Source organism: Nipponia nippon, unplaced genomic scaffold (genome assembly GCF_047370975.1).
Source record: "Nipponia nippon isolate SJK-2023a ecotype South Korea unplaced genomic scaffold, ASM4737097v1 scaffold_21, whole genome shotgun sequence".
Lineage (NCBI taxonomy): Eukaryota > Metazoa > Chordata > Aves > Pelecaniformes > Threskiornithidae > Nipponia > Nipponia nippon.
This window is the reverse complement of record NW_028262338.1, coordinates 898,740-922,356: the sequence shown is the minus strand read 5'-3', so window position 1 is coordinate 922,356 and position 23,617 is coordinate 898,740. Positions and strand designations below refer to the sequence as shown.

Genomic DNA, 23,617 nt, shown 5'->3' with positions numbered 1-23,617 from the left:
AAGGGGCGGGCACTGGCGGGGCGCCGCCATGATGGCGGGGGCGTCACCTCCCTCCTGAGGGCCGGCCCTATCCCGGGTGCGGGGGCGGAGGCCGAGGCCGGTACCGAGCCCCGCAGAGCAGCTTGGACTCCTCATAGCGCCTGCCGGGGCCTTCGCGGCCCCCGGGCTGGGGAGTTCTGGCTGCCGCTGGCGCGGCTCCGGGGAGCGGTGGCTGGTGCTGGGGAAGGAGCCCCTAAGAGGAGCTGTTTGGCCCGTGCATGTGGGAAAGGCGGGCCTCGGCGGGGCTGGGGCCTGTGGCTGCTGCTGCCGTGCCTGTGGCCTGCTCTAGCTGCTGGGGGTGTGTGTGATCTCCGCCCTGGGACAGCAGGGGCTCAGGGGCCTTCATCACGGGATGGGTGTGCATGTGTGTCTTCATATTCTCGCAGGGATCCCTTTGTGTGGCAGTTTCTGTTGCAAAGGTCCTAGGATCAACCCAGCATCCACCCTGGGCAGTGCAGGAGGCATTCCGCTCCCTGGCCCGGCAAGCTGGCAGGGAGAAGACCCAGTGGCTTGCCAGGCCTTGGCAGAGCATTTGTTGGAGCTCAGTGTTCAAGAGCCCCCTTGTCTCTGTCCCAGAAGATGCTGCCGTGGTGCTGGGGTTGGCTACAATGTTGGAGTCGCCCCACATATCGTTGTGCTCCGCTTCCCCTGCCTGCCCTCTCGTTGCCCACACAGGCAAACTCTGCATTGGGCTTGGGGTCCCAGTCACAGCCTAGCAGGATGGACACATCCTGACACTGAGTGTTTGTTCAAGTCTGGGGATGGAGCAGCAGAAGATGAGCAGGAGAGCCTGTGAGGGGTACAATGAAGAGGCAATGATGGGATGGTGCTCCCTTTGGCTTCTGGCCCACTGGTGGAGGACAAACCGCAGCATGGTGTAGGAACAGCCTTCCCCTGCCAGCCCCGCAGGGATAGTCCTGGCAAGTGGAGACCACTGCAGGAACATCACATCTGCTGCACGGTAAGTGACAGAGGGACAGGAGCAGGCTGGGCCTAGCCTTTGAGTCACTGTCATTCCTCTTGCTCCCACTGCCTGAACTGAAGAGGGAGGTAAGTGAGGTCCGTGATGACAGAAACCTCAGTCTTCCTCTGCCCTTGTGCTTCATGCTTCCGAGTGTTGTGTCGTGGCTTTTCAGCATAGCTCAGAAGTTAGCTGAGGTGACAGCAAGTTGTACAGAGCTGTGGCTCGTCAGTCCGTTTGCCTCTACCTGCAGTCTTCCAAAGATGCTGTGGTCCACTTGTGGGCAGGGGCTGCTGTCAGAAGAGGGGACATGTGAAGGAAAATGTCAAGGTACCAAACAGGGTGAAGACAACTGGGTGAGAGAGAGAGTCCAGAGCCGGGGTCAGAAGGAAGCACTGTCAAGACTGGCATCGCCCAGCTGTGACCCCGGGCTGCCAGGACCTGCCCCTCTGCAGCCCCTGTTCCCTCAGGGTCTCTTCCCCAGGATGTCTGGGGACTGGGCTGAGGAGATGTCTGCTGGTTTGCCCACAGCTGTGCCATGGGGGATCGGCTGGCACCTCGGTGCAGATGTGTGCCCCTAGGACGCTGGTGTCTTGCCCTGCTCGTGAGCAGTGACACAGGGCTTGGTTTGTCCTTCATAGCAGCAGGGATATTTTATGAATGGATGACCATTCTGGCTGGCTCTTGTGTCCCAAAGGGCCCTGCTGTGTAAGTTTGTGTGACCAGATGCTGTAGGTGTGGACGGAGAAATAGCTACCACAGAACAGCAGGCCAGAGAGAAGAAGTACATGCTAAGAGGCAGCCTGTGAAAGTCCCCCAAGAACTGATGAGAGACTGGAGGCTGGCAGTTGTTTTGAATCCACAGGAGCTGGTAAGCGTAGGACACTGTGAGGCTCCCGGCACAGGTGAGCATCAGCTGGGGGTCATGTAACTTGGGCCAGGTCCATTCTGCACAGCAGGATTTTGTACAAGTGTCTAATGAGAGAAAAGCCCCTCTGAGGGACATTGTGAGCACCTTTCTGGTGGGCTCTGGTGTGTCAGTGCAACACTCCACTCCAGGGAGCAGCTGGGGTCGGCTTCCAGCTGTTGCTACGTGAGTGGGTGTGAGTGACCCTTGCGAGTCAGTGACCATACTGTGGGACTGGTTAGTAACAGCTTGAGTCTGTTAATAGCAAATGCTTAATGGTCTTCTAATGGACCTTCTAAAAGGTTTTCTAATAAATACAACTCTGACTTGATCCCCTCTCAGGTAAAAGGGAAGTTACACCACTTGAGCACCCCTTCCATATCCCCCTCAGAGGGGGAGAACTGGGAACCTACAGAGCTGGGGACCCCTCTCCGTCTGTGTGTGCTGCAGTGCCTCCAGGCACTCCAGGCCAGCAGAGAAAAGCCAAGGGCCACCAAAGGTGACCTCCCAAAGGTAGCAGACAGTTGCTAATGTGTGTGCAATCTTTGTACCACCAGAGTAGGTGAGGGGGGATTCACCGCGTAGGGCTGGCCAGGAAGAGCATGTTGTCCCCACAGCCCACGTGGAGATAGGGCAGCCCTCAGGTGGGGGGGTGCTGTCCCTGGCACATGGAGGGGAACTGAGCCCCGGGGATTGCTATCTGCAATGTCTTCATTAGTGAAAAGCTGTGTGCGGGGTGAATGTGTTCTAGTGCAGCTCCAGCCTAGAGGGATGTAGAGCACAGAAAGGTAGCAAGCAGCTTCCAGTGTAGGGATCTGTACCAAAATATTAAGGGCTTGAGTCTGTGTCTCATCCCATCTCTGCTTCTGCTCTCATGGCAGGCCCTCATCTTGGGTTGCTGTTGTGGGCCTGGCGGACAGCTGCACTGGAGGCTCCGGTCCTGTGGCTGGTGTCAGGCACAAGTGGCAGGACGTGTTTGGTCCCAAGTGTGTGGCTTCATCCTGTCGGTCAGGATCCCTCCCACCTTCTTCTTGGTCCTAGGCCATAGTATCAAGACAGCCATCCTTTTCCCAAGAGCAAGGGGTGGAGGCAATCCCCCTTGGCTCTCTTCTGCTGCTGGTTTCAGGGCAGAGATAATGGTCTCTGGCTTCAGGAGGCTGCGTCCAGCCCAGGGCAGTATCAGGAGCAGGAAAAAGAGACAAAACATGTCCCAACCTCATTAACCCATCTTCCTCTCCATTTCATAAGTAGGATGTGTTTGTACAGACAACACTGTGGGCTCTTTACTCAGTGGTTGGAGCAGCTCAGATGTCAGTGCTGTTTTGCTGGGGATAGATGGTGACTCAGGGCATCTTTGCATCCATGTCTGCCATGGTTACCCAGGTCACTCCTGCCCTGAACAGCTTCGTGCCATACCAGCCAGGTCCGTGGGGATGCTCAGCTGTGATGGGAGCAGCAGGCTGGCTGCGCTGGCTGGCTCCTGCTCTTACTGCAGATCCCAACACCAGAGGCCAGAACAAAATTGATGAGGAAAGAACAAAAATGACTCTCTAAAACTAACACCTTGAAGTTACTATCTAAAGGCCAGAGCTGGCAGTTCTCTCTTTGCTAGTAAGAGGCTTAGCTTAGTAAAGAGCTGGACACAAGAAAGGACCCTGTGCAGGCCTCCTGAGCCACCTGTGACCCCAAACTGGCACCCAGAATTAACCCTTCTTCCCTACTTGGGTCTTTAAGTTGTTTTTCCATTTCTTTGTCTGTTCACCTTTCTGTGAGACTTAAGCATCACGCAGTCGTGCTGGGGACCATGCTCCATCTAGCATATCCATTGAAGGTGCCAGCGAAACACAAACCGCAGCACTTTCAGCTTGGGAAACAGGCACTACAGAACTACAAGTAAGACTGAGGAATTGTGAGAAATCCACGTTTCAGATGCTTGGCTAACAATTTAATTAAAAATTGGGATGTTGGGTTTTATGTATGTGTTACCCCCATGGATGCTACACCAGGATTTAAAGGCTCAGGGATTTAAAGGTGTGAATTTGCAGGCACAGCTTATACTAAAACGGGCAGCATGCAAGAGCATCGAGACAGCCCTGTGAAGGCTTCTGGACTGTCAGGCTGCTGGCTCTCTATTTATACGCACCCCCCCATATATATTATACTGCTCCTGCTGAGCCACTGGGAAGAGGAAATGAAAGGGATTGTGGAGTCAGCAGCAGGTGCAGCACAAAGCAGAGGCAGTTAATTAATAGCCAGTTTAAGTTTGAGAGATGTGAGAGTCCAACCACGGCCGACAGCTGAAGTGCTGAGCTGCTGTTTTCCTTGCTTTGCAGGATGCCAAACATTAACCACAGACAGACGTGAACTTAGTGAACCTGCCATTTTCCTCAGCCACTTCAAATGAGCCCACTTTTCAAGCAGTATTTTTGCTACAGGAAAGGTAAAAAAAATATCAGTGTGATTGCAAGGGCCTTTCTTGGAGCACAACCACAAAACTTGAAAAATGCAACTTAGTGCAGGCTGACTTTGAAAATGTGGATATTGCTAAAAAGCAACACTTGAGGGCAGCACAGCACCACTGAACAGTCATTTCTGCTCACCGCCTGTGGCTGTTTCCTCATGAAAGGTGTACCTGTCCCCAACCTCACAAGCACTTTTCTGCAGTAGACAATGTGCACGTTTTTCTCCATTGAAGCACACGACCCTCCCTGGCTGGCATGCACACCTCTCTGCCAATCACAGAATCATAGAATTGTTTGGGTTGGAAGGGACCTTAAAGATCATCTGTTTCCAACCCCACTGTCATGGGCAGGGACACCTTCCACTAGACCAGGTTGCTCAAAGCCCCGTCCAACCTGGCCTTGAACACTTCCAGGGAGGGGACATCCACAACTTCTCTGGGCAACCTGTTCCAGTGCCTCACCACCCTCATAGTAAAGAACTTCTTCCTTATAGCTAATCTAAATCTACCCTCTTTCAATTTAAAGCCATTACCCCTTGTCCTATCACTATGTTCCCTTGTAAAAACTCCATCTCCAGTTTTCTTGTAGTCCCCCTTCAGGTACTGGAAGGCTGCTATAAGGTCTCGCTGGAGCTTTGTCTTCTCCAGGCTGAACAACCCCAACTCTCTTAGCCTGTCCTCATAGGAGAGGTGCTCCAGTCCACTGCTCATCTTCATGGCCCTCTGGACTCTCTCCAACAGGTCCATGTTGGGGACCCCAGAGCTGAATGCAGTACTCCAGATGGGGTCTCACAACAATGAAAGAGAGGGGGAGAATCACCTGCCTCAACCTGCTGGTCACGCTTCTTTTGATGCAGCCCAGGATACAGTTGGCTTTCTGGGCTGCAAGTGCACATTGCCAGGTCATGTTGAGCTTCTCATCAACCAACACCCCCAAGTCCTTCTGCTCAGAGCTGCTCTCTATCCATTCTCCTCCCAGCCTGTATTTGTGCTTGGGATTGGCCCGACCCATGTGCAGGACCTTGCACTTGGCCTTTGTTGAACTTCATGAGGTTCGCACGGGTCCACCTCTCCAGCCTGTCAGGGTCCCTCTGGATGGCATCCCTACCCTCCAGCCTGTCAGCCGCACCATGCAGCTTGGTGTCATTGGCAAACTTGCTGAGGGTGCCCTCAATCCCACTGTCCATGTCACCGACAAAGATGTTAAACAGTGCCGGTCCCAATACCGACCCCTAAGGAATGCCACTCATCACTGATGTCCACTTGGACATCGAGCCGTTGACTGCAACTCTTTGAGTGTGACCATCCAGCCAATTCCTTATCCACCAAGTGGTCCATCCGTTGAAATCTGTGTTTCTCCAGTTCAGAGACAAGGATGTTGTGCGGGACAGTGTCAAATGCTTTGCACAAGTCCAGGTAGATGACATCTGTTGCTCTTCCCTTGTCCACCAATGCTGTAAGCCCATCATAGAAGGCCACCAAATTTGTCAGGCATGATAACTTGTTTTATTTCAGCCTCACGAAGTGACCACCGCTGCACAAGCTGGTTGTAAAGCGTCATCATGCATAAAGTGTTCTTTGCTCTGGACCTGCACAGTTATCAACCAAACTCACCTGCTCTTTAGAAATTACATGAATATAAGATTTAGGGATACAAAGAAAAATAGGTGCTGGGGAATCTTTTTAGCTATTGTCAAACTTCAGAAATAGTTACCTTTGGCTTCTTCTCCCCTCCTGCCCCAGGTACAGAAGCATCCTGCATTTGCAGGGCTCCATAATTTGACCTTTACAAACAAAAAGTTTCTGCCCAAAGGCTTCAGGGCCCAAGTTTCAGGATGAGTTCGTAGCTCCCAGGAGTGGAGGGGTGGGAGGACAAACGAAGCTGAGAACACTTCCTGCCTCTCAGCACCAGAGAGGGCATTACAGTGAGTCAGGTTTGGGGGTCTTCTAGAAGATCTGTTTTCTTAATGCCAACATTTATATTCAAGCCACTGCATAAAATTTTTAAAGAGTCAAAATTGACTCTGGCTCTTCCATTAGAAAGAAATGTTACAGCCAAGGTGTATGCTTGGTGTGAGACTTCAGCAGACAGTAGTTACCAGAAATGTGAGCAAAAATGAGAAATCTCAACACATTTTCCATGATTCAGTCACTACCCACCAGCATTATAAGAGTATTCTCTTTACCAGCCTTTGCAGGGTCGAGGTCCCACAAACACAGACAGCAAGAGAAAGGGGGAGAAAACCAGCAGCCGGATCAGCTGCTCAGATTCACACATAAGTAAGTGAGAGTATAGCCAAGAGCAAGGAATGCAGCATCTTTTATCTTTGTTCTTCTTTTAAGCCATGTGTCTTTCCTTAAGCTGCTGATAATGATAAGTGAGTACATAAGCATTTTGTACAGCACTTGATCAACTCCAGTTCCTACCACAAACTGAATGATTTTAAATGACTCAGTAAATTTTTCTGATTTTCAGCAAAGCAGTGACTTATGCACAGTCTTGGGGCTAGAGAAACTGTGCAAAGGCTTAAAACTGGAGACAAAAAGAGTAATTTCCCCATGGCAAATAGCAACGTACCCCCAAACTCTAAGTGATGCTGGATGCCAAGGAATTGATACCTAGACATGTCCGAGAGGACTTAAAAAAAGTCACTGCTGAAGCCAGCCAGGAAGAGTCACCAGACTGAAGGAACCAGTTCACAGTAAGGGCCACATTTTGTTGTTGATGAGCAACACAAGTTATCTTTTTAAAGTTTTCTTGCTGTTCAGCACTGGAGCAGACTATCATAAACCAGCAAGAAAATGGATGAGATTTCCCTGAAGAGCTGGGTGATATTTCCTGCTCCCAAACCATTGTGTCTCTCACAGAGAGCAGCCCAGAGCAGGGCGCCATAGAGGCACAGCAAACTGGATGCCGTGGCCGTGTGTGACACTGTTCTGATACTGCTTCCCGTGAGCATCTGCCACACGAGCAACAGTTTCTTCCTCTAAATGCAGGTCGTGTGTGGTTCCAGTTGAGCTGCAGTTCTGCACCACCTCCTGTTTGAGGGGATTAGCAAAAGGAGGCAGACGACTCCAGTTCATTGGTATGTTCAGTCATGACACATTCAAAGTGGAAACTAGACAGTTAAAACAAGCAGGTAAGTGCAATAAAGATGACAGTTCACTATCTTTTATATGAACCAGAGCCCAGATGGGTGGCCAGGTTTGCTGAGGTCAAACAGCAATGACAGATTGGTGCCTCTTCCTGGAGATCAGCAGTTCACAGTGGTGGCAGGGAACCCTGTCCTCCCACACCAAGCAAAGACTTGCCAACAGAGGGATGAAATCATTCCCAATTCTCCAAAGTAGCGGAGAAAAAGCAGCAGGGAAATTTCTCTGCTGATGCTCCAGTGCTTTTTTGTGCCATTTAAAGAAGCAGGAAGCTGGATGGCATGGGGCATCTTTTAATTACCAATAATTGTTCTTGAAATTATTTAGCACTGGGGTGAATGATGGTGCTTGCTACTACTGTCATTTACAGGGATTGGCTCCTGAAGGTCATACAGACACTGACCTCTCAACCCCAAAACCCAGCAGTGAAACAGAAGCAGAGGAACTCTCCTTTCTAGCCGTAAACTCAGACTCACGAAGATGTCCACATCAGCTGGGATTTATGTGCAAAAGAGGTAAGAGTTAAAAAAAACATCCAAAAGGACATCTGAGAAAGGCAGCTCCTTAGAGGTGCTGCCTTGCTTTCAGCAGACTGCAGCCTCCTGGGAAACAGGTCTGCCCTCCCAAAGGATGCTCATGTGCTGACGCCAGGCTGGTGATGAGTGCCCAGAGCTCCTGCTGACTTCTGCCATCCACCATGGCCATGTCAGTTGGAACTGGTTCCTGAGCCAAAAACACTTCTCATCCTGAACCTGGTGAGAACAAGGCAGCTTTCAGCTCCATCCCCTTCTTTAAATATCAGTCCATGTAGCTGGAGTGATCCTGAAAATTTCCGGGACTTCCAGTACAGTGATCTTTAATACACACATCTGTCCAGAGAATAAACTATTCAGAGGGTCCAGAGAGATTTTAGGCAACCTCCATAAAACCAAATCCTAAATTGACCCATTCCCAAACCAAAAGGCACACTCTGCTGCCATTCAGGAGCACTCTGCCTCCATCCTCCCCATCCCTCTGTCCCAGACAGTTGCTGTATTCGTGCAAATGGCAGGCCAGTCTGCACTGATGGCTTTTCATCCGAGGTAAAGGAGAAGACGTACAGGAGCAGGAGTAAAGACACTTGTAATAGGCACATGCATCTCTTGCAGAAAAGCAAGATCAGTTTTTCTAAGCTCATGGTAAAAGCCCGAGCACCTGCTCTGCAATGGGTCTTTGAGACAACTCACGTATCAGCCACCCTGAGGTTAAAAAATAAGTCTCCTTTTTGCTGTGTGGAGCAGGACAGATCTGGATGGATCACTACAGGCAGTTAATAGTGATTTGTGGTCACCCACAAGGAGAAAAGACCAAAGTGTGCCTCAGAAAGGACTGCTGACCTGGCTAACTCCGTGGTTGCAAACGAACAGGAGCTGGGCTTATTTACATCCAAATGGCACTAGCAAAACCTGATGGGAAAACAGCTAAGATGTGAGGAAGAGCTGTGAGAAGCCTCATCCTTGCTGCATCCAAGCTCAGCCCTGGCCCCAGCCCTGACCAGAGGGAGGGTGCAGCCTTCCTATGCCTGGCTCTGTGCCTTGCTTACCTGGACCCTGACTGTCAGCCTACCTTCCTGCTCAACCTTGGACCTACCCGATCGTTACTGGATGGTGGTGGACCTTGGGCCTGCTCAGCTCACCTTGCTGAGGTATGGTGGCATTGCTGCTCCCTATGGCTCAGGTATGGGTCTGCTGGTCCCTAACACCTCTCCTTCATCCTGAGGGCAGAGAAGAGCTTCTCAGGCTATGGAGTAGTTCCAGATGTTGCGCAAAAATGTTCAGCAAGACCACCCTGCTGCTGGTGGGACTGGTGGGCTGTGACTGGCTTGGTCTTTACCTCTTTGAGGCCTGGATGCCTGGGACCCAGCAGTCCCACTGCAGAGCTGGCTGGAAAGCTCAGCTCCTCATCCTACACATCCTCACCAAGTGGAGAAGCAGTGGAGAGAGGAAAAAGTAGGGCAAGAGCAATGCCAGCAACCTCTCACTGCTGCACCGAGCCCATCCGTGAGTCACCCCCATGGCTCTGTGCTTACTCCAGGGATGAGAAATCGCTGGGACTCATAGCCCTGTGTCAGGCACCTCTCCATGATGGTTAGGCTTGGGGCCATGCTCCTGTCCCCCACAGCTTGAGCTTGGGGGGCTCAGGTTGAAGATGCCCCCTAAATCTGCTCATCACCCATCACGGCCCTGGCAGTCCCTGCATATTTGGCTCCAGATCAGGGTAGTGCCTGTGCCCCTCGCACACGTCTGCCTCCCGTGGCACTGGAGCATAGGGCATTGCTGGAGCAAGGCGGTGCCCGAGCACTGCGTGATGACCAGGGACATCCGGAGCTTTTGCCCCCTCGTGATGGAGGGCACAGTGGCGATGAGGGCATGGGCCTGCAGTGGGGAGGCCACTGCCCTGCCAGTGCATGCCAGCAGTGGGCCAGGCTATGTCTGTGCTGCTGACACCCTGTGGCACCTTCAGCCACCCCAGAAGCTGGGGAGTCCTGAGTCAGGTCTGATGTGGAACACTGCAATTAGCACAAAACTGAGCTGATTTGTGCTGTTAGGGAGCTCAAGGGGAAACTGGTTATCCTCTGTTTGCCAGCTTGGGCAGCAAGCGTCCAGTTCTTCTGAGGTTTGATTTTCCTGCCTCTGATTCAGCTTTGCTTGCGATTCACTCTGCTAGCAAAGACTTTCACCTTGCCATTTGCTTGGCCCTGGCTTTGCCCTTGAGCAGTAGCAGGAGCTGAGCCTTTGGCTGGCAGCATGGTTTCTGCTGGAACAAGGTTGCGCTGTCAGGTTTCCTCTGGGCTTGTGCCTGTCTTTCTGCCTGTCCCCTGATAATATGGGCTGAGCTTATTAGCCTTCTTCAGCCCAGCCTGACTGAAGGCAGTGATGGGTGAGGTAAGAAGCGCCCATATGGGAAGGGAGCAGGGCGTCAGGAAGGAGATGGTGTCCATGCCCTGTGAGGATCCACAGTGGATTTGAAGGGGACTGTGGTGCTGCTGGCTTTGCTGCTCATGCAGCTGCTTCTGGCTGTTCCTGTGTCACTGAGCTCAGCCCTGATGCCATGCATTTACCTTGAATCTCTGTGCCCTTGGGAACGCTGCTCTGAAACAGGAGGTGGGTGATCAGGACCCGTGTCCACCTGCTCATGCCCCAGAGCACTCTGCTCCCTGCACCCAGGCGTACACGTCTCCTATCACAAGCAGGAGGTCGGTCAGCTGCAGCAGCACGGCTCTCCCCTCTCCCCCTCTGGCCAGTGGAGCACTAGGCACTAGCACATCCTGGAGGCCTCGGCAAAGGTCCCTGACACCTCTGCAAACCAGCAGGCCAAGAGGAGCTGGCTCTTTGCAGCGGCCTTTGCTGTTACAAACCCTCCCTTACAGCCCTTTCATTTGTCGTTTTTGTCTTTTGCACAGTTGCAGTTCCTAGAGATTAGGCTGCAGATTAAGGCTTTACTGAACCCCGAAATGGGTTCCAATTCCCAGTCCCAGCAGGACCAACATGCAGCCAAATCTCCTCTGTAAGCTTGCAGAGCTGGAGCTGGGGAGAGGCATCTCCCACTGTGTTCTCCCATGTGTGTGAAAGATGGAGCCCTGCTATTCACCTGGGCTGCTTTGCTGAGAGGCAGCTGCCAGGTAAGTGCAGTTTTATCCTGGGAAGGAAAGCTCAGGAAGGAACTGGAGCTGTTTCATGAGTGGCTTTGGATGAGAGGAATAATCTGTAGCTGATCCCTCTTTACTCAGTGTCACACTGGGGGTAGAAGGTCTCAGCGCAGAGCGCACTTCCAGGCCAGGAAAGTGGTACCAGCCCGTGAGGGTCGCCAAACGCTGTCCTACAGGGCTCACAGGGCTTGCAGGCGTCTCTGGAGTCTTGCCACACCAGCACTGTGAGGGGAAGGACGTCCAGGTGCTCACTGGCCTTGGGCTGCCTATTGTCTGGGAGCCTGAGCAGGTCCCAGGGCCCTTTTGAATCCCAGAGGCTTCAAAAGGTGGTTAAGGAGCTGGATTATAAGCTCTTTGTGCCTCAGTTTTCCAGCTGGGCTTAACAGCGCTGCTGGGTCTCCTTGGGTGGCTGTGAAGTGCTTGGCTCCGCAGGCTTCATGTGGACTGAGCCGCTGGTGGACAGTGGTGACGGACTGCAGGGTGAGGGTTTTCCAGGCTGCCTTCTTCCCAACAGAAATTGCAATCATCCAAGCTTTCATCCAACTGTTCAAAACAGTACGCCCAGGTTTTTCTTCTTCCACTCTGAGGAGAATCCTGGGTGGTATGGCTACATTTCTGAGATAAGCCCAATGAGCTCTTTGTGGAGCAAACAAGGATGGAGCAGCGCTGTCATGTCGGAGCCCTTTGAGCTGACCTTGGAGGCAGCACAGGCAGGCTGCTCTTAAACCAGGCTCCCGGCAGCATCTGCTGCTGTGCCAGGTCACCCACTAGAGCTGCCTTCTTGCCTGCTGGGAGCCCCACGCACACAGCCCCCCACCAGCACCAAAGCTGTGGTACCAGGTACGTGAAGAAGCAGTGACATAAATGTCCATCTGTTTAGTTTGTCTCAGGATTGCTCCCCAGGCACCTCTGCCTCCCAGGCTGGGGCACCCATCTTCCTGCCTTTCTTTCACTTTGGCCACTGCCTGAGAGTGACAAAGAAATTCAGCGCCCTGCCATGATCCCTGAGGCTGCAATTGGCTCTGTCCTCTTGGCTGGTTTTGTTATCCTTGCAGTGCATCACGGCCCTTGCACAGGCTGTGCATGCTCAGACCAGCGGAAGCTGGGCTCCTGAAAGGAGCAGCTTGCTGAGTGCTGCTGGCAGGAGCCATGCAGCAAGGACATGGCTAGGCTGGGCAGCCACAGCTCCAGTAAGGAGCCTGAGCCTGCTGTTAGAGAGATTGCATACTGGCACCAGACCATTGGCCAACAGGTCCAGACAGGACTTGAGGGACTCTACCCACATTGGAAAAATAGTGGCAGGGAAGCTGGCTTAGCTGAAGACTCACCAGTATCCACAGAGGTAGTACCATCCCCTAGGATGCTTTTGTGCGTCTGGCCCCAGGCAAAGCCACCCAGGAAGCTGTGAGTAGAGCCAGGAGGGAACCAGGCACAGAACTCTTGTCGCCATCCTCAGCCATGTGGCCAGGTCACCTCCTCTGGGCCCCTGGACTCTGCAGTCCCCTCGGGGTCTCCATGGCTGGCCCAGAGGATGGTCACAGCTGTGTCTGGGCCCTGGTGCTGGAAGTTCAGGCTGGGGGAGAATGTGAGCTCTCAAGGGACCTCATCCTTGTGCCAAAGTCCTGGGAGCTGGGGGGGGCCAAAGGTATCATGTCCATGTAGGGGTGCTGCAACATCAGAGGGCAACAAAGCAACTGAGCTGCGTCCCGCCCCCCCTTCCCTCCCAGGGCAGAACTGGCTGGCTGGATCCTCGTTCAGCTCTTGGCAAAAGGGGAAGCTGAGGCATGGAGCAGTGCGTGCACAGCTCTGCCCCTGCTCTGTGGCCTTGCCAAGCTGCACCAAAGCTTTGCCATGGTCTCTGGCAACCCGGTAAGCAACAAGCCCTGGAGTCACCATCCTGCCCCATGGCACACAGCTCTGACCACACTGCATCACTCATGCTTGGTTGCCTGAGGGACTGGCTGGCTCCACTGCCCTGTGGCTGGCCCAGGTCATGTGGGGCACCTTTCAGATTTTGCTGTCTTCCCAGCTGGGAAGGCTCCTGGCCGCAGCCCACCACAGGGACTGTATTTCTCACCCGCTTGCTTGGTCCTGGCAGTCCCTCAGGAGCAGGCTCCATCCCTCGCAAGCTTGGTTTCTCCAACAAGCATGGCCTTATGTGGGGTGTCCAGGCATTGGGGCTGGCATGGATACAGCCCCTTTTTCAGCCTAGGCAGATCCTGGAGGAGCATGTAGATGGGCAGAGCCAAGAAATCATCTGTTCCAGAGCCATGCTGAGCAGACCCAGTGCATGTCCTATGCCCTGCTTCTACCTGACCACATGAGGCCTGAGCAGGCAGGGAGGGCCCAGCTTGCTGGGCTCATCGAGGGTACTTCACCCCCAGGCACAGAGGGATGAGCAGCCCAACCTGTGATGTCTTGCACCAAAACCCCCATGCAAGTTGTTCCAGTACTGCACCCTGCCCCTTTCCCAGAGCTCCAGGCAGTCTGGCACATCCTTTGGGGCTGGAGAAAGATTTCTGTGGAGTGCTTGGGAGGAATGTGGGCATGAAGGGCATCAGCAGGCACCACAGATGGCTCTCAGCGCGAAATTACCGGATGGAGCAAAGGCAGGGAGGTTTCTTGCACTGTGGGACTACCGAATGTCAGAGTTCCCCAGGGCTGACCTCCTCTTCTACCTCCACATCCCGAGTAAGTGGAAGGTGAGGATGTTTGTGTGTGACTGCACAGTGGGGCCACCAGCCTGGAGGGTACCCTGGAAGTCCTGCACATACTCCTTGGGCCTGCAGAAGCCATCAGATTAGGCAGGCCATGCTGGCTGGATGTGTTGGACCCAGTACACACATACACACGCGTGGCTGGGATTTCCAAAGCCCCGTCCAACACCACAGGATGTCCAAGGGCCGACTGCACATTGCGCCCAAGATTTAGGATAATGCAACTTAACTCCAGAGGAAAAGGCTTTATATGATATTATTCAAAGCAGATTAAAAAAACCCGACCCACAGATTAATACATGAGATATACATAACACAGAAAATGGGAAGTATGTCACAGGACTGTGGTTTGAGTCAGCTGTTTCCAGAAAACATGATGCACAGGAGGTTTTGGTGGGCAGTTCCTGCAGGAGGTTGGGGATTGCTGCCATGGGCGGCACTTGCTGCAAGAGGAAGGGGCTTGGGGAAGGGGGACTGACCCCCAGGGTGGCGGCGCGGGGCTGGGCAGCACCGCTGCTTTAGAAGCAGTCGCTTCGCAGAGGCTGCGGCAGGTCTGACTCACTTATCTGGAGGTTGAGCTCTGTTGAGTGGAGGGTCGTGGACGGGTTGTGCGGCTGATTCCCCTCGTACACGGTGTACTCCTCGTGACACTGCTGCCGGAGGTGCCAGAGGATGTCTCTGGACAAGGAGTGGGTTTCTGCTTCACCTGATTCTGGAACAGAAGAAAGACAAAACCCACCTTCACTGGTCTGGCCCGAGGCAGGGGTCTGGGCAGGGGGCAGAGCAGAGTCTCTGGGAGATGCCTCAAAGTATACGGAATTTCCTGAGAAGTCAAAATACAGTTCTTCCCCCTTTCAGCATGCCAGAAGAAAGAAAATAAACCACAAAGTGCAGGAAGGAGAGTAAAATACAGGTGGTATGTGCTGGTTTCCTAGTAGTGCTTGTTGTGATGGGAACTATATCACTTGATAGAAATGCTTCTCCCCATCAGGGGAAGCTCTGAATTTCCTCTGAAAAACAATGAGATTCATTTCAGCAAGAAGCAGCAAGCTGTTTTCAAGCCCTGCTGCTCTGGCAGGGGTGAGGAGAAGGGAAATTAAAAGGAAGAAGGGATCACCTCCCTCCTTCTCGTCCCCTATCAGGAGGAATGCCGCTGAGCCAGCACACACACCAACACCCGTCCCAGTGCTGGGGAGGGCTTGACAGCCCCAGCCATTTCTCCCAGGAACATCAGTAGTGAAGGGAGCTGCTCCTTCCCCTGGAAGCCCGCTGTTATATTCAATTGTTGAGGGAGCATTCTTGCTGCCGCAGCGGAAGACTGCTTGTCTCAGGTGCCTCTGGGGACTTCAACAGGGACCAGCTCTGCCAGCATCCTCCCCACTCCTCTGAGACCCACAGCAAGGAGTCCTTCTGTGTTGGGAGGCAGCCCCTTCCTCCCACTGCGGCACGGACCCCCATGCCCGTGTGAGTGGGGATATCAGCCAAGCGCTACATGGATCCTGCCTGCTTCCCCTTGTTTGCCCTGATCCGAGGTCACTCAAGGGGCTGGGGGAGCACAGCCACTGTGCTGGGCACCCCTGCCCTCTTCCCCTCCTCACTCACCCTCGTACACAATGAGCCGGTAGGTACCCGCACACTCCTTGGAGCCTTTCAGGATCTCCTCCAATGTCCTGTAGAAAAGCTTGGCCTGCTCCAGGCGGTCCTCCCGGCTGAAAGCAGCATACTCATCCTGGGACATGGCGTAGAGGGACTGCAGCGGTGTGGCATACTCCACTGCGCAGTGCCAGAGCTGCAGGGATGGAAGAAAAAGACATGGGGGCAGGAGGACCAAGCACCTGGCAAAGGGCTGCCGGGGGACCCTGGTGCTGGGGAGAGCCCTCGAGACCCCTCGGCAGCTCCATGGCCTGCCCTGCACTGGTGCTGTGTGCTGGGCCCCCAGGACAGGGCTCCTGCCCTGTGTTGAGCGGGGAAAGAGCAACTGGCCTGGCAGAGAGGCAGGTATGGCTGTGCCCCAGGCGCTCAGGAAGCTGCCTCCCTCCCGCAGGGCCCCAGTGTGCAGCCACTGGCTTTGGCAGCACTCCCAAGCCACAGCCTGGGGATTTTCCCATGGAGGGAAAATCCGTGGAGACCCCTCCTTGCCCATGTCTGATCACACTTTCTTGGTGGCTTTTCTACTAGAGAAGGGGAAATCTGAGCATCCTAATGGAGAGTAGGAGAAGGGAGAAGAGGATAAATGCTGGCAAGGTGAATGCACAGCTAGAAGGAGGCTGATCAAACAAATGAGGAGAGATTTGTTTAGGCCATAAAAATCCCAAGGAGGAGCAGGGTTACCAGTAAGTCTTATACTGGGCAAACTGGAGAGTTTAATAAAGTGTATTAGAAGGAAGAGGGATGGGATCTCTGGGTAAACGCAGAGTAGCAGGAAGAGCTACCAGCCTTGGAGGGCAGTTGCCACAGTGGCCTGGAGCAGGTGCCAAGGATGGGAGCTAGCATTGCTGCCATGCACGCATTCACCAGCAACGCGGCAGAAAGCTGAGGGACAGATTTTACTGATGACATGCAGCAGCTCAGGGCAGGTCCAGGCTGCAGAGCCGCTGGAGATCACTTGGTGCCGAGTGACTCAGCAGGAGACTGACAGATGAAACACAGCATCGGTGTGTGCCTCGTAGCAGGAAAAACCCAATGCTGACTGTACTTCCCCAGGAGCAGGGCCTTGAAAGAGGCTCTGGAGTCCCTGCAGGCAGGACTTTAAAAGCAGCAGCTCAGTGCTCAGCCACCATCAAATGGCAAATTAGGGAGACCCACGTGAGAAGCATCGCTCATCCATGGCCATGCCAGCAGGACCAGTGTGTTCCCACCTCCAAGGGTGCAGGGGCAGAGGCCTGTCTGCCTGGAGATGTGGAAGGAGGTGAATGCAATGTGAGGTGGAGGGATTCAGGGCTTGTCAGCCTGGAAAAGAGGTGACTGGGGGAAGGGGAGAGAGTCAAATTACATAATGACCCACACAGACATTTTCAAGCACCTCTTCACAACAAAAGGAAATATTCATTCATCCTATTGGAAGTGATGCTCTGGACCCCACATCTGCTTTTTTCTGCTCAGTTTTCTGCTGTTTTCCAGACTTAAATAAACTCCAGGAGGGGTAAGTCATCCCAGCATCCCTGAAAGGGCTGAGCCTGGAAGGAGGCAGCCAGGAAGAAGGGGTGCAGATGGCCGGCACGGATGGGACCTCTCTGTCTCGTGGAAGCCTGCTGAAAGCTGGGAGTATCTAATAGGAGAGGGGACACTGTCCTGCCCTTGTGGCCACTTCTGGGATGGGATCTGAGGCGAGGAAGACCTTTGGGCTGATGCATGCTGACTGCTTTCCCGATGCTGCAGTCAGTATACCTTGTTGCCTTCATCCCTGATTGTGTAGAGGCTGTGTTTGTAGACTCTTTTTTTGGTGCCAGCTCGGGTCAGGGTGGTTTCAGGGAGGTCCATCAGGTACTGGATATTGCTGTCAGCTTTCTCCAGGTCATCATACACATCACAGCTCAGAGGGACCAAGATGTGGAGCTTCCAGGTCTCCCTGCGTGCCAGCACGTTGGGGTTGGCTCTGCTGAATTCCTCCATCGACTTTTTCACCCCTGGTGGAAAAGAGCATCGGGCAGAGGTGCCTGGCGTGAGTACAGCTGCTTTCTACCTTGCTCCCCATTTCCCTGCTAACACTGTAGAAGTGCCAGGATTGTTATTAGGAGCTATTTCTATCTGTAGGCATGATAATGCAGGGTAACAGCTACGTACGTGGCAGGACTATTTTTAGGTACCCAACGTAGTAAGACCAGGCAAGCCCATGAGCGACATTCTGCTTGGACCTCTCAGACATCTCAGACATTTCCACTGCTGAGGGCTTCTACGAAGGGAAGGAAAGACAGACCAGTGGTGATGAAAGCAGCCACCTGGGCTCTTTTGCAATAGTTGGTTCTCTACAGGGATTGGAGAGCAGCCACCCTCTTCAAAGAGATCTGGAGAGTGAGCAACCCTGCTGCCCCCTTCCACCACCACATCGGGTAGTGGGGCCAAGAGTCCTTGATGGCTCATACAGCCCCTGCAGATTAGGAAGCTGATGCTGGAGTGAGCCAAACACATTTCTGGCTTCATCCTCCATTGGGATTGCATGCCCCAGTGCAACTTGTGCACCAGCCCAGTGCTTCCAGCATGTGGGAGGAGACATCCCAGCGCCTGATGGTGGGATTTCCAGGGCCACCGGTGGCCCCTGCCAGCTCTGCGTGCTCATTTAGGTGGAAATGGGTGATGAAACCCCACAGGCACCTGACGGCCGCCCTCCCCACTGCACCTTTCTGTAGCCTGTGTGACCTCTCTCCCTTTCCAGCTCTGCTGGGGTAAAGCAGAGCCCACCCAATGCTGCAGAGGTAGCTGGAGCTTGGCTCTGCCACCCACAGCACGCCTGATAATTAACACTTTAGAGACCACACAGGCTACCCTTTCCCCCCAAGCACCACCTTGATTGATAGATTTAAAAATACCCATTTTTTGTGTCAGCAGAGCTCTGGCTGCAGCAGGGCTGCTGCCAGCACCCGGGGCAGCTGTGCTCGTTAAAAGGCAGCCCGGCTTTCCTGCTGGCGCACGTGCCAGTATGGGGCTGAGGAGATCAGCTCTTTGGGGCTGAGCTAACAAGAGCGTTTCTCCTGCTGCGGGGCTGCGTGTGGGTGGGCTGTACATGCAGGGGCCACGCAGAGTTGGGCCATGTGCCCTCTCGACTGCTTGGGGCTGCCGCGCTCCCCGGGATGCCTGGCCAGGCTAGAGGTCTTAATGCCTTACGTGGAGCCCCAGAGCGAGGATGAGGAGCTGGCACAGGCTGGCCAGGCCGAGGTGGAGGCCGAGCGGTTGCCCATCTTCAAGAAGAGCCACATATGCTGAGCCACAGACGAGCAGCATGAGACCATGCCAGCGCAGGGGGAAGCAGGCACTCAGGGCCCTCCAGAAGCTGCCGTGGTGCCTGGGTGGGAGAGGGAGACAGGAGACAGGCTGGTGGCTGCCCGCCTGCCCTCCCCATCTGCAGCCCACAGGGCACTGGCCAGGGGATGCTCCCACCTCCCTGCCAGTGCTGCTGACCTTCCAGAGCAGTACGGAGCCAGGGAGCCCTGTGGTTCCTTGCTTAGTGCACCCCAGGTGCCCCCAGCCAGGAGATGGCTTGGGGCTTGTCCTGGTTTCAGCTGGGATAGAGTTAATTTTCTTCTTGGTAGCCGGTATGGTGCTGTGTTTTGGGTTTAGGATGAGAACAATGTTGATGATACACTGACGTTTTGGTTCTTGCTAAGTAGTGCTAAGCTGTTGCTGAATAGTTGCTGAGTAGTGCTCACACTGGTCAAGGGCTTTTCAGCTTCCCCTGCTCTGCCGGGTGCACGACGGGGGGCGGGGGGGGGGGGGGGCAGCTGGGAGGGAGCACAGCCAGGACAGCTGACCCAGACTGGCCAAAGGGCTATTCCATACCGTATGGCGTCATGCTCAGTCTATAAGCCGGAGGAAGAAGAAGGAATGGGGGGACATTTGGCATGACGGCATTTGTCTTGCCAAGTAACCGTTACGTGTGATGGAGCCCTGCTTTCCTGGGGATGGCCGAACACCTACCTGCGCATGGGAAGTAGCGAATTAATTCCTTGTTTTGCTTTGTTTGCGTGTGCAGCTTTTGCTTTACCTATTTAGCTGTTCTATTTTTATTTTACTTCAATTATTAAACTCTTCTTATCTCAACCCACGAGTTTTGTCCCTTTTACCCTTCCTATTCTCTCCCCATCCCACCAAGGGGGGGGGCGAGCGAGCGGCTGCGTGATGCTTTGTTGCTAGCTGGGGTTAAACCACGACAGGGCTCTTGCAGCACCCATGGGTCTCAGAGGGGAGCAGATGCAATGTTGCCCTAGGCAGCAAGGGGAGATTATCTCCAACAGCCCTTGCCCTCTGGCACTGGGTGGTGGGGGAAGGCTGGGGGCTGAGGTCTGCTCCCCAGGTGAAGGTCACACTAGGGAGCTACCAGAGAGAGGAGAGGGAGAGGTCCATAGACATACGGGGGAGCTGGGCAGGCAGGAGAAGGGAGAGGAGGAGGAGGAGCTGAGAAAGACACAAGGCTGATGAAGAGCAGTGTGTGCTGCAGGGGCACAGCAGAGCATTGCCCCAGAGGGCACGCGTGGGGGTAGAAACAAGGAGCAGATCCCTCCGAACACCCAGAGGCTGCTATACCCGTGGCCCCAGGGTGGCCCCAGGAGCCCGGGAGACGGCCACCCCCATGCTGGCTCACCTGGATTGGAGGTGGAAGATCTCCTCAGCCAGATAGCAGGTGCCCTTGAGCAGCACCCCGATCTGCAGGGCCATGAAGTGGGAGATGAGGCTGCGGGCGCTGGGCACAAGGGGCTCCCCGGCGAGGTACAGCACTGCAGCGCACAGAGCCAGGAGCAGGTACACGGCATGCTGTGCTCGCCCTCCCCGGGCCTTGGGGATAAGCAGGGCGGTGGGGTGGCTCAGCCACTGTGGTTCCTGAGACATCTGCGGCAGAGAGGGGGGGTCAGCAGCAATTGTTGTCCTCAGCACCCACACATGCACATCCAGCACTGAGCACCCCAAAGCATGCAACAGAGCCAGCCCTTCCTTTGCATGCTGCTGAAATGCAGCCACTTCTGGGGAGGTTCCCTTGTCTGCTGCACAGGCCACCTCAGGGCTGTCGTCCCCCCTCCCCCCCCCCCCCCCCCGCCTCAACGGGCTCAGCAAAGTCAGAGCCTGGTTGGCCACCCCACTCCCAAATCGATGCCAACCCTATGCCGGCCCTCCCTATGCTGCAGCCATGGGGCCATCACTCCTGTTGCCGCACTCACCGGAGCAGTTACCAGCGGTGAGACTGGACACTGCCTGGGTTTCCCGTGCTGTAGTTAATGGGCTCTGTGCTCCAGCCTGAGCAGCCGTGGCTCTTTTTGGAGGCTGCTGCCACAGACAGAGACCCAGAGCCCCTGCACCATACAGGCTTCTGGTGCCACGCGTGGACCTGCACAGTTCCCAACACCGAGAAAAATGAAAATGAAAATGAAAGGAGCTATTGCAGCTGCAGACAGCTTGCAGAAAGCATCAGAGCCCTCCCACACAGGGCACCCACGAGGTCTCACACCCGCAGGAAATCCAGGCACTGGCAGCGCTGGGTGGATGTGGCAGGTTTTGATGCCCATGAGCTTACACCTCTGGAAAGCCCCAGCGTACCGGTTAGGTCATAGTGGGGCTGAGCCAAGCTGGAATGAGGAAGGAAACCAGAATTTATTGAGATTTAATTTATTAAGTGCAGCAGATTTCAAAGATTGAATTTATTAAGTGCAGCAGGTTTCCAGGGGTGAAACAGAAGCAAATTCCTTCTAGCAGAGAGGGTGACTCACAGCACCCTGGATCCCCACACCCCACGCAGCTCCAGGAGATGCTGGCTCAGGAGGCAGTGCCCACAGGCACTGGCGACATAGCAGGGGCTTCCTGCAGCCGGGCTCTTGCTGGCCAGTAAGGCCCTCAACGCTCTCAGGTCCCTGGTCCTGGTGACCACAGACCCAGAGCAGCCAAAGTACTCAAGGCCTTCTTTGACTTGTTGTTATTGCAGAGGTTTGCCCTCAAGCCTCCCAGGTCCCTGGTCCTAGCAGCAGCGTCTGCAGCGGTGAAGCATTACCCACCCTAGAGGCAGACTGACTTAGGGCATGCGACCACAACCCCATAGGACCAGGTGGGATGCACTCAAGGATGCTAAGGCTGGTGGCTGATGCCATGGCAAGGATCCTCTCTAATCTCTTTGGAAGATCATCGCAATCAGGAGGTTCCTGATGAGTGGGAGAAGGCAAACATCACACATCATAACTTTGAGCAGGGCAAGAAATAGGGCTTGGTGAACTACAGCCTGCCCAACGTCACCTCTGTCCCTGGGAAGGTGATTGAGCAAATCCTCCTGGCAATCACCGCCAAGCACCTGAAGGATGAGAAGGGAACAACCAGCAGGGATTTACAAAGGGCACATTGTACCTGACCAACCTGAGTGCCTTATGAGATGAGATAACTGGCCGTGTGGATGACGGGAGAACCTTCACTTCAGCAAAGCTTTCAGCATGGTCTCCCATGGCCTCTGTGTAGCCAGACTGGGTAGATACAGGCTGGGTAAGGGGGGTGACTGTCCCGAATGTGCTCTGGGTCCAATTGCTTTCTGCCCAGGAATGCCAGTGGACACAGGGAGGCTGCCAAGGGAACCTTGCAGTCCCCACAGACCCACAGGCACCTTGCTGCGGGTCTCCACAGGCTGGAGCAGGCACACAGCACAAGGATCTTGATACAGACATGCCCACGGGGCGCATTTAATTCAAGCATTTGCAAACCCAGAGGGCAGGAGGAAGGAATAGATGCCCAGAGAGACTGGCAGTGTGCTACTTGCATTTGTCTCAAGGTTATCGGAGTCTGTTTCAGTGGTACTTTAGAAACCCCAGCAAACCTGCTCTACAGGGCATCTGACGTGTTCCTAGCCTGGGGAGCGCTTGTGGATATAGCCAATGTGTTGTTTGCTTTTTCAACACAAAGGTTGGCTAAAACATCAAGTGAATCACTTCCTCGTCCTGTGCTGGGTTGTTCCTGGTGGCTGGGTTTCACTGACCAGCTCTGGCTGGCTCTTGCAGTGCATAAAAAAACCCAGCAAGGGACCTCCCCAGACCAGTGCTATGGCACTTCCAACCAGGCTAGTGCTGACTCCCCTGAGATTTAGTTGGGCAAAGAAATCAACTCTCTGTAAAGCAATCTATAAAACACACCTACACTGCAGACGCCACAGACATTAGTAGTTTCTCACCCTAGACATTTTTAAACCACTCGTGTGACAGGCATCATAAACCCCTCATGCACCATGTGCCATGGCCTTTCACTAAGCACAGAGCAGAACGTGCATCAGCTGGTGCTTACGCATGAAAACTGCCATGTGTGGCACAGATGGATGCACGGGGCATCCTCATCTTCCCCACCCCCTGTGTCTTGGGCCATGTGCCATTTTGGGCAGTGTCCCACCAATGCATCCGTGGGATGCTCCTAATGCAGACAAACCACAGCAAAACCACCTCATTATGTTATTGGAGATGTCCATCATCACCTGCTGGATAACTGACTCATTGGCACCAAACTAGTTAGCACGAACCTCTCATCGCAGCCTGGGCTTGCTGGTTTCCACACTGCTGCTGTGCTGCTGTAAGCGGAGATGGGCCAGGGCCAGGGCAGCTCCACTGCTGGGTGTTACCTGGGTGCATGTTCTCAGCCTCTGCAGCCTGCTCTGCCTCACTTTTCTGGGCACCTGAAGGACCCTACGACATCCCTCTTAGCAGCTGCTCTGTTTGTATATACCTGGGCAGAGATGTAGGAGCTTGTGGTCCAAACTGACTGTCCAAACCACCCATGGTTTAATCACTGTCCAAACGCAGCAAGAACTAAGCTGTCTACTGAGCCAGCAAAGATGTTTGCAAAGGCAGGGAATCATAGAATCATATGAATCATAGAATACCAGTCTGGTAGAATACCATCGTGTCCAACCTTTCTTGGCAAAAGCATGGTCTAGACAAGATGGCCCAGCACCCTGTCCAGCCGAATCTTAAAAGTGTCCAATGTTGGGGAATCCACCATTTCCCTGGGGAGATTATTCCAATGG

The 23,617-nt window shown here is 54.0% G+C and overlaps 1 protein-coding gene and 1 long non-coding RNA gene across 3 annotated transcripts; one reads left to right on the top strand and one right to left on the bottom strand.

Annotated features, from left to right (window-relative positions):
* Positions 1–71: 71 nt before the first annotated feature.
* On the top strand, positions 72–9,286 carry LOC148055501 (uncharacterized). Its single transcript, XR_015705317.1, has 4 exons — positions 72–1,000; positions 4,241–4,347; positions 7,366–7,454; positions 7,892–9,286. It is a non-coding gene; the product is annotated as an uncharacterized LOC148055501 (long non-coding RNA).
* Positions 9,287–11,201: 1,915 nt separating this feature from the next.
* STING1 (stimulator of interferon response cGAMP interactor 1) lies at positions 11,202–21,071 on the bottom strand. Of its 2 annotated transcripts, none has more exons than XM_087760154.1 (7): positions 20,793–21,071; positions 20,222–20,466; positions 18,748–19,183; positions 17,710–17,818; positions 17,314–17,552; positions 15,529–15,715; positions 11,202–14,638 (listed from the first exon to the last, which is right to left on the bottom strand). In XM_087760154.1, exons 2-7 carry the CDS (start codon positions 20,464–20,466, stop codon positions 14,445–14,447), a joined length of 1,410 nt encoding a protein of 469 aa, XP_087616280.1. In that variant the 5' UTR covers positions 20,793–21,071; the 3' UTR covers positions 11,202–14,444. The 2 variants fall into 2 exon arrangements, with proteins under 2 accessions (XP_087616280.1, XP_009474097.1); XM_009475822.2 differs by having other exon boundaries at positions 11,204–14,638; positions 18,748–18,925; positions 20,793–21,069.
* Between the last annotated feature and the right edge of the window lie 2,546 nt (positions 21,072–23,617).

What these genes read in the sequence shown, in the direction of transcription:
- STING1 (XM_087760154.1), bottom strand. Translation starts at nt 20,466, where the DNA reads ATGTCTCAGGAACCACAGTGGCTGAGCCACCCCACCGCCCTGCTTATC. An exon ending in TCCTCGCTCTGGGGCTCCAC is followed by an intron (nt 17,819 to 18,747) that starts GTAAGGCATTAA and finishes TTCCCTTCGTAG; the next exon opens with AAGCCCTCAGCAGTGGAAAT. An exon ending in CCGGCTCATTGTGTACGAGG is followed by an intron (nt 14,639 to 15,528) that starts GTGAGTGAGGAG and finishes CTTCTGTTCCAG; the next exon opens with AATCAGGTGAAGCAGAAACC.